This window comes from Gobius niger (genome assembly GCF_951799975.1).
Source record: "Gobius niger genome assembly, chromosome: 10".
Classification (NCBI taxonomy): domain Eukaryota; kingdom Metazoa; phylum Chordata; class Actinopteri; order Gobiiformes; family Gobiidae; genus Gobius; species Gobius niger.
This window is the reverse complement of record NC_136861.1, coordinates 1,888,900-1,902,911: the sequence shown is the minus strand read 5'-3', so window position 1 is coordinate 1,902,911 and position 14,012 is coordinate 1,888,900. Positions and strand designations below refer to the sequence as shown.

At 44.0% G+C, this 14,012-nt stretch overlaps 2 protein-coding genes across 2 annotated transcripts in view; both read right to left on the bottom strand.

Moving 5' to 3' along the window:
* The window catches only part of gspt1l (G1 to S phase transition 1, like), an 86,132-nt gene that overhangs the window by 64,969 nt on the left and 7,151 nt on the right, over window positions 1–14,012 (bottom strand). The gene's annotated exons all lie outside the window — the stretch shown is intronic.
* LOC306969070 (ADP-ribosylation factor-like protein 4D) lies at window positions 5,998–13,088 on the bottom strand. The gene is made up of 4 exons (XM_079564674.1): window positions 13,008–13,088; window positions 11,762–11,986; window positions 9,569–9,790; window positions 5,998–7,302 (listed from the first exon to the last, which is right to left on the bottom strand). Exons 2-4 carry the CDS (start codon window positions 11,951–11,953, stop codon window positions 7,141–7,143), a joined length of 576 nt encoding a protein of 191 aa, XP_079420800.1. The 5' UTR covers window positions 11,954–11,986; window positions 13,008–13,088; the 3' UTR covers window positions 5,998–7,140.

Here is a 14,012-nt window from a genome sequence, read left to right as displayed (position 1 = left end):
CTGCAGAGTCAAAAAGAGCTCGGATCCAACCTGATCATTACCGTTTACTCACTCAGATAAAAGCTTCAAATCTTTGTTTAGACCCACACTGATGATGATGCAAATTTCCGACACTTTTCTGTTGTCGGGGATGAGCCGATGACTTCATGAGTTTCACACCTTCCATAGACGAGAGTGTTGACCAGGCTGACTGTTTCAGTGCTGATGGCACGGATCCTTTTGTCCCACACAGATGCTGGTCAACACTTTACAACACTTTACAAGGAGCACAATGGACTTCACTCGACATAACTTTTAGTGCATTATAACTGCCACAAAAACGTGACCAAGACATGTAAAAAAAGCAACAAAAACAAGATGAAAACAAAAAGGACAACAACATTACAATCATAGCGAGGAAGAAGCTTAGATGAAGGTTCTGCAGGTCTTAGCTTTCAAATGAGGCATTACGTTTGAAAGTGGGCTATTGTCTGCAAGCTCCAGTCGAGAGCCTTTTAGATTTGGGTAAAGCCAAGGCGGGGGTGAAGTGGTTAAGGGATAACAACACAAGAGTTGTAATACGTTTTCTTCATATTTACAGCAGATATACAGTAGCTCTACATGTTATCCCTGGACCTGCAGTGTGGGTCATATTCATTGATTCATTAGCAGATAACATAAAACAATTCATTATAACATTACGATATAATTATAAAAGTGCAGGAAGAGGCAGAAAACCCAAATGAGCCTAAAATGACACCTCCACCTTTCAATAGTTATAAAACTGATACATTTAGTCTTGAGTATTTAAAAAAATGAAGAACAACAAAGACACATAATTGACACTTGACAGTGATATTAGAGGCAGTGACAGTGTAATGACATGAATGAAAGATACTAATGTGTTTACTCTGGTGTGTCACAGGTGAGAGATAAGGTCACCACGCCCTGACAGTAAATACTTGTGACGACAGGAGACAGAGAGAGGCTCTCAGGCTCAATAGCTCACAGTGTGAAGCTAGAGATAGGCCTATTATGTCTGCTGAAGATTATGCAAGAAATAAACACATTACAAGTTGTCTGTTAAACAATGTTTTCATATCAAAGTAAGACAAGACGGCCCCACAGTCTTTGTCAACGTCGGCACATGCACCTGTATATTATTAACCATATTTAAATAGGGAAAACGTGGAAGAGCTTGGTCGCATCTAACTTCACCTCCATTTGGATCCACAGAGGAGAGGCTAAAAGCTAACGCCGTCTGTGCTGTGTTTACGTGACTGAGGACACGCGTGAAGACCAGACAGGTACAAATGAACTCGTCTAAGCTCAGGTAAGACTCTCAGTATGTAAAAACAATGGTCTTTAAAAACCTCAGTGCTTTTGGTCCAAAAATAATGACATTTTAAGTGACCCTGGGGCATCACTTTATTGACCCTTGATACATTGTACCCAACTGAGTGTAGTAATGTAATGCTCTGTAACAATCTGTAGTAACTTGCACCTGTAATAATATGGAATAATATGTATTAGTAGTTTGTAGGTACATAATGTAATAAGACATATCCTTAACCCTAAGGGTCTCGTGTACTATTACATTATGTACCTACAAAGTACTAACACACATTATTCCATTGTGTATCTAACCCAGGTACAAGTTATTACACATTGTTAGAGCACATTACATTGTACTAAATTTAGTTAGGTACAATGTATCAAGGTGCAGTAAAATACAATGATAGCAAAACAATATAGCTACTAAGCTCCACCCCTATACAGTATAAAACATTAGATAGCAAAAATAATAATAAACTGATTTAAAACAATAAGAATAAATACAGAATTGAGACATGAACCAGGCAGACCGCCAATGCTAACACTGTGCTAATTTAGCCCTTTCACTTCCTGGTTTGGTGTTGAGACACACAACACCAGCACGGTGGCGCAGCGGTTAGCGCTCGTGCCTCACAGCCTAAAGGACCCGGCTTCGATTCCCACCTGGACGGGCGTGTGGAGTTTACAGTTTCTCTCCGTGTCATAGGTTAGTACTAAAAACATGTGCAATAGGTGAATCCTCCAGCCAGGTGTTTCTGACCAGCAGCCTGGCTCCACATCATGGAGATGGGTCCCTGAGCGCCAGCCCACGCTGGGGCTCACTGCTCCAACAGGTCGCCCAGCGACATTGAGGATGGGTCAAATTTTTTTCATACTGATTTGTTCTTACCAGAGCTTAGACGAGTTCATTTGTACCTGTCTGGTCTTCATACGTGCCCTCAGCCACATAAACACAGCACAGACGGCGTTAGCATTTAGCCTCTCCTCCTCTATAGCTCCAAAGTAGTTCGACATCCACGCAGTAAAGTGAAGATATTACTGCGCGGATGTCAAACTACTCCTGTATGTAAAAACAGTGGCCTGTTCCTTTAACACCTTTTTCAGTGACAGTGCAGGATTTTAGAGACCTGTGGTGAACAGGTCTGAGCTCATTCTACACCTGAGGACATGAGGAAAATACATCATTTAACATTTTTAAACTCTGTATACTCCCTTTAAAAGAAGCTTTTAAAAAATGGCAAAAATGTGGTCAAATGTTTAGGACCACATGTCTTTAAAAGGCCAAATCTGTGCTAAAATGTGGATTCATTTTCTGTCAGGTTTTCTCTGTCATGACTTTGTCCTGATGACAAAGGTTTAGTCTAATGGTCAGGTTGCTGAGTGCACCATCACAGGAACACAGTCATTTACCATTTCTGTAAAGATCCTGAGGGCTAGGGAACAAAAAAGTTGAGTGGAAGACCCAAAAAATGGTCTTCTTGAGTGGAAGACCATTTTCACCTGGTCTTAAACTTTTGATGGAGATCTTTAGTCTGTTACAAGTCTGTCCTGACATATTTCCTCCACTTTAAAGTAAATCTAGGGGGACCAAAGTGTCCAAATCTGCGCATGCACAAACATCCTCAGTGGGACGACACAAACAGCCCCCCAGAAGGATCCTGTCACCTGGTGCGTCGCCATGGTAACCCAGTCCCCCTCTGTCCCCCTGGGATGCATCACCCACAGGAGAGAGGGCCCTGCGATACACTACCCACAGGAGAGGGGGCCCCGGGATACATCACCCACAGGAGAGAGGGCCCCGGGATCAATCACCCACAGGGGAGAGGGCCCCGGGATACATCACCCACAGGAGAGAGGGCCCCGGGATCAATCACCCACAGGAGAGAGGGCCCCGGGATGCATCACCCACAGGAAAGAAAATGTTAACGTTTAAAAAGTTTAAAGAGGTATCTTACCTCTTTAAATTTAGGTTTAAAGAGGATGTATCAATTTCATGAACTTGAAGGTAGTTTTGTAGCATTTCTGTGAAAGAATTTGAATGCTACAAATACAGCGGGAACCATATGTTTACATACACTTTATAAAGAGACACATTTGCATATTTACTGTATGACATGAAACCAGATTTCACTTTTACTTTTTTTTTTTTAGGTCAATTACAATTTAAAAAATATTTCTATTTGTCAAATTCCAGAAGAATGAAAGATTACTTTCTACAAAATCAAAAGTTTATATACATTTCATTCATATTTGGTAGAATTGCCTTTAAACTGTATATTTTGGGTCAAACATTTTTTCCTTCCACAAGCTTCTCACAATAGTTGGAGGAGTTTTGGTCCATTCGTCCAAACATAACTGCTGTAACTGAGACACATTTGTAGCCGCCTTGTGCCTACAACATCTGCCTTTTCACATCTGCCCAAACATTTTCTACTGGATTGAGGTCAGAACTTTGTGACGACCACTTCAAAACATTGACTTTGTTTTCCTTAAGCCACTTTGTGACCAGTTTGTCTTTGGGTCATTGTCCATCTGGAAGACCCGTCTGCCCCAAGCTTTAACTTCCTGCTGATGTCTTGAGATGTTGCTCCAATATTTCCACATAGAGTTCTTTCTTCTATTTCTCTATCTATCTATTTCGTGAAGTGCACCAGTCCCTTCCACAGCAAAACAACCCCACAGCATGATGCTGCCACCCCTGTATTTCAAAGTTGGGATGGTGTCCTTTTTTTATTTGCAAACTCAAACTGTCTTTTTCATGTTTCTTTTGGAGTCAGAGCTTCTTCCTGTAGAGATCCCTCTCAGCTTATGTCGGTGCAGGACTTGTTTCACTCTGGATAATGACAAACTCTTACAGGTTCAGCATCTTCACCAGGTCTTTTGTTCTTGGGCTGATCTTCACATTTCAGACACAGTACGTTCATCTCTGGGACACAGAACCCGCCTTCAATTCTGATCTGTATGATGATTGGACATTTACATCATTGTTTTAACCAATGAACCTGAACCTTCAAGTGTCTTGAAATTACACCAAGGATGAATCATGACATCGTCATCTGGGCTTTCCCAATTGTTTAAAGATATAGTAATCTTAGTGTGTGTAAACCTCTGAGTTTGTAAAAAGTAACAAAAGCATGTCTGTAAGATTCTACCTCTCATTCTTCAGACAAATAGAAATAATATTTATTTTTTTTTTTTTTTTTTTGCCTGGTCGCCTCCCGTGGGAGGTGTTCCAGGCATGTCCTTGTGGGACAAGGCCTTGTGGAAGGCCCAGGGCACACTGGACTATGTCTCCGAGCTGGCCTGGTGTCGCCTCGGGGTCCCCCCAGAACAGCTGGAGGAGGTGTGTGTGGATCGGGAAGTTTGGGCATCTCTGCTGAGACTGCTGCCCCCGCGACCCGGCCCCGGATAAAGCGGAAGAAAATGGATGGATGGAAATAATTTAAAAAATTCTAATTGATCAAAAAAAAAAAAGAAGTTACATGGCTTCATGTCTGACAGTGAGAAAAAAATGAAAACGTTTATGTTTATGAAGTGTATGCTAACATATGGATCCCGCTGTATGTTCGGAAAGTTAGGAATGAGTTTGGACCACAACAAACTTTTTAATTTAGTGGCTTCCTCTTTCACTGTATGGCCTTTAAATGGGCAACATGGAGACCTGACTGGGCTCCGAGAGATTAAATTCCATCCTGCATCAGCATAGCTACAGAAGCCAGTCTGGAATGTGGCGAGGTCTGACAGAATGCATTTTTCATACACAGTGAAGGCTTATTTTGAATATATGAACCTGTGAAATGCAGATGTTTCAACCTGGTGTATGGCTAACACCTCCGTCATCACCATCATCCTATCCACATGAAGGTTCAATGTCGTCCCTGTCAGCACAAATGAACTAAGGGAGAAAAGTGGGGAAATAACTCCAAAACATGTAGTGATGTTGGCTGAGAATGACCTGACAGGTTTGCACCTCATCCCTCCATGAATGGTGCCTCTCTGATCAAACTGTTGTATTGCCTACGTCCAGTCCATATTTTTAACCTTGATTTAAATGAAAGGTCTGACAAACTAAATAACACCTACATTTATAAACACAGATCCTTAAACATGTTAAGCTACATTTTTCTGCTAGATACGGTTTAATATTTATTTACTTGACGTTGACGCGGTTAACTCTCCATAGGATTAAACAGGGACAGGAAACAGTCGCTTTCCTTAAAAGTTAGCATAATGTCGTATGCCACATTGCGTGCTCAGAGCTTGTTGCAGTGATTGTCCCCAAAAAATACAAATGAATATGTTTGAAAAATCATGCAGCCCGTGTCCTATATTCCCGGTATAAAAAGCTTCATGTTGTTTACCCCTCGTCCCATCTGTGCTGTGGGACAGGTACAGCCGTGTCCCGTGACTCACTGGGCCCTGTGGGGTTGTCTCCGTGTCATCCTGCCCCAACGTGCTCGTCCTGCCTGTTCAGAACCACTCCCACGTTTCACACACTCATCAAAAACAACACGCTTCAGGGCCAAAGTGTCACTCATTTATTTTTACAAAACAACAGGAACGTGAGGCAAAAAAACACTTAACCTGTCCTTCAGTCATCCGTCCAATACAATACACAGGAACTGTTGTGAACTACTGCCCTGTGTCAGATGTCCTCCCATCCTTCTGTGTCTCCTGTCGCATACCTGGCAGTGCTCCCATCAGAGAGAGTAACTACAGTCCATATACTGCTCTTTGCATGACATGCTGCTTCTCAGTCTTGTGAGCTCCTTCCACGCTTTCATGTAAATGAAACAATTCACTGGTGTGGACGCTGCCATGAACTGTGCCTGTCCCTTCTCTCGTATTATATTACAAGTCTAGATCAAATCAGCTACTGCAACAATGCAAAGCCGTTATGTAGCATTTTTCGCTTATTGAACAGACTTCGCTCTATCAGAAGCGTCAATACAATGGAAGTGCCGATCCGTGGCAAAAAGAGGCAAAAGTGAATAAATAGGGATGAAAAAATCAAAAAACAAAATAATAACTCAAGCCAATTGGCTCGTTGCGTGATGTGGCTATGCTAGTTCCTTGACCTGAAGTTGCTAGCACCATTCCTTCCTGTCCGTATTCATTTCCATTAAGCTTAGACCCATCTGAATGACCATTTACTGTGTGTAAATGGTCACATAAATGGACACATTTCTCTACCTTCTTCAGACACTCAAAGGACTTTGCTTCCAGACACCCATTCACACTCTCATTCATACAGCAGACACTGCGTACACACCAGTGTAACAGGAAACAGTTACAAGCACAAAACGTTAGCAAGACCTAGCATAGCGCTGCAACACTTCATGCACAGAGCCTATAAGGAGCTGCGTTGTTCAGCTTGAGAGGGGTCCAAACATGTCAAAGGTCTCGTTGTCCTGTCCGTCAGAAAGCTAGCCCGCACTCCGTAGCATCAGTCTCCTGCTCTAAGGCTCCATACAAAACACAAGAGTCCCAAATTCTTCTCCAGGCAGGTCCCCTGGGCGCCAGTCCCAAAACCCTGCATTCTCAGCCTGCAGGAATGCTCCAAGTCTCCACGCAATACAAATATTACTGGAGTCCCGTAGGCTCATGAACTATCCTCTGAGGTGTTTGCCTAATTATGTCCTCAGAGCTTGTCTCATCTCCTCCTCCAACTCTGTCCCAGGGTCCTCCTCATCCTTTTCCAGAGCTGTCCTTTTGTTAGCCGAAAGGGGGCGCTCTCAGTCTTAGTTCCACACAAAAATGACCGGAGTCCTGTAAGGCCATGTGCTATCCCCTGAGTTTTTTGTCCTCATGGTGTCCTTTTGTGTGTCATCTCTTCCTGCTCTGGTTCTGTGTCTTCTTCTTGCGCAGGATCATGTGGTGCAGGATCTCCAGCCCCAGCTGCAGACCCCCTCCGTCCACAGCAGAGCAGCCCTGGGTGTGGTGCAGTGTGGATGGGCTGAGCTCATGTAGGGACAGGGCCTTGTCCACCTGAGGACACAAACGGGAGACAGGGGGTTGGCACACAAACGTACAAAAAATGTAGTGATGGTAGAGTCAGTGAGAGGTGTAGTCGGGTCAGGGAGTTTCCAGTCCAAGTCTGAGTCAGGAGGGGCATGTGCGAGTCGAGTCCAAGTCCAAGTGTTCAATTTGAAAGTCCAAGCCCAACTTCTGAATATGTATGTAAACAGAAACAAGAAGTACTTTCCATCAGCTGCGGCATCTGGTTAAGTGCTTTTCTTTGGTCACTTCCTTGTGAGCAGTATGTGGTAAAAGTTAACAGTCAAAAAGAAAGAAAAGACCACAGAAGGGGTTAAAAACAACAAAGCTTTTGCTTTAGCCAAAAGGAGAATATGGTCTGTTCGTGTTAGAGTTCGAGTTCAAGTCTAGTTGCTATCACCTAAAAAAACAAGCCACAAGCCCATTGAAGAATTTTCCCAGCACTGTCCTGTGAAAACCATCATTAAATGCTGTCTATGAAGTGCATATTCAGGGGACTTGAGAGCAATGTAAATTAGCCAAATCCGAGTCCGAGTCTTCTGGCCTGAACCTCCGGTTCAGCCACTGCCCCTCGGAAACTTACATGAGTCCAGTCCCGAGGACGGGACACATTTCCTTGTGCTGCTGACGCTGATTTAGACATTACATTGGTTATTTGTTTTATTAATGTTCGGTGCTGTGATAGTTCTGATGTGAACACCGTGTACCAGAAGGGCATGAGCAGACTCTGGAGATCTGTCTGCGCTCGCCAGTTTCACATTTACATCCACATCTAATATCTTATACTTGTAAATGTGTTTTCATATCAACATGAGGACTTTTCCTGCAGCTTGATTCCTTGTGGATCAATTAAAAAATAACTTTGTATTTTATTATTTTGACTTGTTATACCACAAGCTTTTGAGGCGAGAGTAGAGTTGACTTTCTTATAGTATTGAGAAGAAGGCTTCACAATTTTGGAAAAAAGGTCTTATAATTGTGATTTTCTGACAAAACAGTGCAATGAGAATGTTCTATTTTCGTTGGAAAATAAAGGTCCAGGTTGCATTTAAACAGAGCCTGGAGCATGAACATTAGTTTAGAAGTTTATATTTCAGTCTTCTCCCCAATATATCGCTCCAGGACGTGTTTAAAACATGAACTGAATCAAACTTTTACAACAAGATTGTCATTAAAGGATGTTTTCCCCAATGGCTGAGTGCTAAGAACTCGCCCACAGTGTGAGAGCCATGACCCACTTGCTCATGTCATTAATACTACACAGACACCACGGTGACGCCTGATACTCGTAATGATATCTGTGAGACAAGAGCGCGACGTGGACGCTCTGACAAAAGTTTGGCAACGTTTGGAAAGCCCCACACGAGCAGCCCACTGCAGCCCTCTGACGTCCACACCGGCTTTTCCATGTGTTTGTCAGAGTGTCAGAGTCAGCAATGGAAATGAAGCAGAGACTCATAAAAGATATGACTAAACCAACAGGTCTGAGGGTACGAGACCTCAGCTGGATCTCACTGAGTCATGTTCGTCCTCTGTGAGGCCAAGTTCAGTCATGTTTAAACCAAAGTCTAAAAACAGGTTTCAGTCCTGGGCTGCAAGTCGAACGATCTCTGACTTTAGACTAAACCAAAAGGAAAGTCTGAAAATCCAAGCAATGCACTGCAGTGTGGTTTGAATGGTTAAAAGTCCTGCTGAAGCCACGTGTGTGTCAGTCGCGTCGCAGTCGCGTCGCAGTCGCGTCGCAGTCGCGTCGCAGTCGTTTCGCAGTAAATGGATTGTTACTGTGGAAACGGCTCATTTTACGGGACATTAGTCCTATTAGCACGGGATTAGAACAACCTAAGGACCTCGTCAATATTTCTGACGTGATCTGAGTTTCTACGTCCGTACGAATCTGCCATGTCAGCAATTTGGAAGATAAAAATTACCCCCATGTTTTACCTTAAGGGTAATTCTACAAACTCCGAGCTCCCCAGGTGATTTTAGGCCTGTGTGAAGCAACATGTTGGAGTTTGGAAAGTCACTAAATTAGTCTTAAATTTAGTCGACTAAATTGACATGCATTTCGTCGACTAAAACTAGACTAAAATTGAAAAAATCATTTTAGACTAAAACTCGACTAAAATTAAACTACATTTTAGTCAAAAGAATAAGACTAAAACTAAAATAAAATATGTTGTCAAAATTAACACTGGTTCATTTCTGACATTGCTGATCCCATGTGAAATGAAAGTGACTGTGGTCCATCTAAGCTCACCTGTATGGCTGCCATGGCCCCGGGCAGGTCCTGCTTGTTGGCCAGTACCAGGATGGGTACTCCCTGGTTCTCCTGACTGCGGGCCACCTTGTGCAGCTCCACACGGGCCTCCTCCATGCGCTCTGGGTCTGCAGCGTCCACAACAAACACCAGCCCGTCCGTCCTCCGTGTGTAGGACTTCCACAGAGGGCGCAGCTTCTCCTGACCGCCCACGTCCCACACCTGAGGTGAGCACAGGAAGGAGAGGAAACAAGTCAGAGCGGATCAGTGATGTTCTACTGTTGACCGTGAGGAAAATGCCCATAACAACATGAATCGTGTGAGGGTTTAGTAGTTCATCAATCATTTTCAGTTTCATTTAAAGCCACACTGCGGAACATTATGGGTTCTCCTGTGTACAGGCAGTGTTATCAAAGACCAAACCTATTTAAATCTCATATGACTCTCACTCCCCCTGCTCGCACTCGTTTATTCATACACAAAGTAATCCTGTGTGTACCACATGAGCAGGAGGTGAGCCGTCTACAAGAGCCTCAGATAAACGCTTTTTAAAGCCCTCAAGTGCAAATGACACAAGACACAGTTTTTGCTGAAACATAGTTAAGTTTAGTCTGATATTTTTTGTGATGTTTATTGATTCACTTCCTTATAGGCGGCGTTCACGATTTAAGGTCAGCACACAATACACGACTTTTCTAGTTGTAAACGATTTTATATAGAATGGGGGGTCCACAGTGGTGGGACTATGTCTCCGAGCTGGCCTGGTGTCGCCTCGGGGTCCCCCCAGAACAGCTGGAGGAGGTGTGTGTGAACACAGGCCTGTGTTTGTGAGCGTGGGATGTTTTTCTGTCTTTATATCACTCTGTCATTCACATTTGGGACGGTAAAATCACCCACGTTTCCACAATTTTGGACGCACGTTGGATTTCCTACGACTAGAGTCTAGTCGCGTCTTTCTACCGCCCACACTACACGATTCGAACGTCAGTCCAGTCGTGACCCCCCCACACTACACGACCCAACTCTGCCTTCGACTAGACCCAACTCGAGAAGACTCGGCACGACTGAGAATTAGAGCGAAATCGGGCATAAAAGTCGTGTAGTGTGTGCTGACCTTTAGAATGTGATGATGTCATAGTGTCAGATGGAGGGCGGGGCCAATACAACCCTATGGGAGAAATGCAGTTTTTGGAAGAAATCTCCAATACGAAGATTGACAAATGTTTTTCCTCATGTGATATTATTTTTATGTCTGAAAGTCCTTTCTATTGGACAACATTACTCTCTTGTTTTTGCATATTGTCACCACTTTTTGACATTTTTCTAAGAAAATGATTGGACATTAGTTCATATGTGCCGACAGAGGAGATAATGAACTTTGTGACTGTTTTTGTTTCATGTGGATTCCTCCAGTAATGACTGAGATATGAGCCAAAAAACAAAGACATAAAAATCTGAATTTTGTCAGTTACCACAGTTACCATAGTTACCGTCAGTTGCCCTCCACCTCAATTTCAAACTATAGGCTCTTTAGAACAGTGTTTTTCAACCTTTGTTGAGCCAAGGCACTTTTTTTTCATTGAAATAATCACGAGGCACCACCAGCAGAAAATGTTCTCATCAAAGTGTCTTGACTAGGAACACTGTATAGTTTCACTAGCCACAATGCCTCAATACATCACTAATTCTCTTGTCTCAAAGAAATTAACTACCTGATATGGAAGAGTATAATATGGTTACTCTGCCGATCACTAGACAGCACAGACACTCGAAAAAGGTACATTATTTGTGGATAATAATGCATTTGTTTATAAAAAAAAAAAAAAACAACGAGGTGAGATTGGATAATTTCCCAAGGCACACCAGACAGTATCTCACGGCACAGTGGTTGAAAAACACTGCTTTAGAATGTTGTGATGTCCCGTGAACGCTACCTATTGGACAGGAAGTGACATCGACAGTGGTGAACAATTTTAAACTGTTGCTGTGCCAACCATGTTATCCGACTGAGATATGAGTCGCTGTCCGCACAGTGACCCCACGTGGCTCCGCCTGGGCATCAGCGCTGTCCCTCCTGTCCTGTATCCCGTGGGGACATCGTGGAAATAGCCCATTGTTTGGGCCTTTATCTATGCCATTAACTTGAACATGTCAACAGAGGGACGGGGTCTGGGACGTCCCGCGCCGGCTCACCTGGTAGGGGCAGCCGCTCAGCTTCAGCCGCTCCATGTTGAAGCCCTTGGTCGGGATGGTTTCCACAAACTCGTGCAGTTGGAGGCGGTACAGCAGGGCCGTTTTCCCGGCAGAGTCCAGGCCGATGACCACGCAGTGCAGGGACTGGAGCCCGGGCATGAAGGGGCTCCCGGGGGTCAACTGGTTCCCCATGGAGAAGCGGGGAGGGGTCACTTCAAAGGAGACCTGCGGGCCCAGACAGAATGAGACTGGAAATGTCACTGAGCGGTGTTGGTCACTGTTCAGTTCTGACTGTGTTTGGTTTGGACCATGCAGGTTCCATTTCGAGTGAGGATGATGTCAGCGCGGAAATGATGGGAATTATTTAAACATTTTATTTCAGCTTTTTTTCTTTGTTGAATAAACAGGAAATTGTTGGTTACCCATACGTGGATTTTCTGAACACTGAACCCCCAAAGCATAAGTGTGAGGCTCCGTCAGAATCCAACTTAATCCTGAACTTTCCAAAACCTAAAGTCAGTTTTCCTGATAAGAGGTGGGACAAACAGCACAGTTTTGTTGATGTCGGACACAGAGAGGGGAAAGACTCTTAAAGCATAATATTGTAACACTGCACACACTAGGTGAAAAAATGAAAGAAGGATACAGACAGACCTAAAACACTCCTCAAACCCCGGTGCTCAGACCGCGAACACGATTCCTTTCAGACGTTCCATCGCTCTGTGATCGATCTTTCAGTGTATAACAATCAAATCAAATCTTGTAATTCTGTAAAGAATTAACCTTCAGTTGAGATATTTCCAAGATTATTCCCATTCATTCCCACAGCTGTACCTGATAATTCCTATAAATTCCAGTTAACTCCCATGAAAAACTTCCAACACTGAAAACACCCGAAATTTTGCAACCCTATCACCCACCCATGTTTTTTACTGGGACAACAAACCGAGCAAACTTGCCTTCCCCCCGTCCCATCCTCCAACCACTGTGACGTCATTAGAAACCCTTTGAGCCACGTTCACCTGAAGAGAGATTTATTGCTATTCTCCCAAAAACATAATAACTCTTTTGATTTGATTGTTATATCGGGCCATTCAATGTCCAGAGTTTTAGTTCATAAATAAAAAACAATGAAATAAAAACTTTGTCAAGGGAGCTCAAAGTGAGAAATGTGGAGAGCCAGGTTAGCGTTGACTGGACAGAGGGTCCACAGACACTGCAGGAGTACATGAGGGGGGGTCATTACCTGCGCTCGCTCGCTCCAGCATCACTCCTCAGGAAGGGTCAGTCCGGTGTCCGTCTGCGCGCTGTTCCCGTGCGCGGTCAGGACACAGCAGGAGCGCGCGGGGGGAGTGGAGACGGAGAGACGGGCGAGCGGACACACGCACACACATGCTCCTCCCCCGAGATCACGTGACCCGCGGCACTCCAAAATGGATTTTTCCTCATATCGCCAGGCAGGGTTCACTGCTGCCCCCTGCTGTTGAATACGGTCAGGTACAGGTGCCCTTTGGAGCTTCTAACCGTAAAAACTCCAGTTATTTAGGACACGTGGGTCCAGGTGTCCGGCGAGATCCCCGGGCATGTCCACTCTGGCGGGGGACATGTTGGAGGCAGACGGGGGTCAGGTGACTTATCCCCCGCTGAGACCCGTCTGTCCAGTTTGTCTGGTGAAATGCCAGAGACAAAAGTCATTTTTTCCAGTTTTGATCAGTAAGTTCAGGATCATTCATCGAGCTGGATCAATGTGAAAATGTAAGTGTGACATTATCTGCAAACCCTAAATGCTGGTTCAAAATGCGGATGAATGAGAAGCCAAGTGAAGGCAGAGCACAGTTCATACACAAAGTGCTTCACAGTGTGTATGTCCAGTAAAAGCAGAGGGTCAGATCAACTTTCAGTGTCTTATTCACGGATACAAATAATAGTTTCATAGTTTGAACATTAGTAATAAATATGCTTTTATTTCACAATTTAAAAAAAATGTTTTTGTAAATTGGGGAATATTTCCCAGTGGGACAATAATAAAAAATCTCCAAATCCACAGATCTATAGTGCCACCTGCTGGGAGAACTTCAAAGACAGGCATCAGTTACCACTAAGACTCATTACAGTAAACACTGGCACGTGTTGATGTATCGGCTGTTCATGTTGGGGTTTTGGAGGATGTGCGCACTTGAGGGGAAAGAGCCGGAGGAACAGGTCTGACCGTGAGCTGCTGCTGTGGAGGTCTGTCCGGCGAACACAGGGC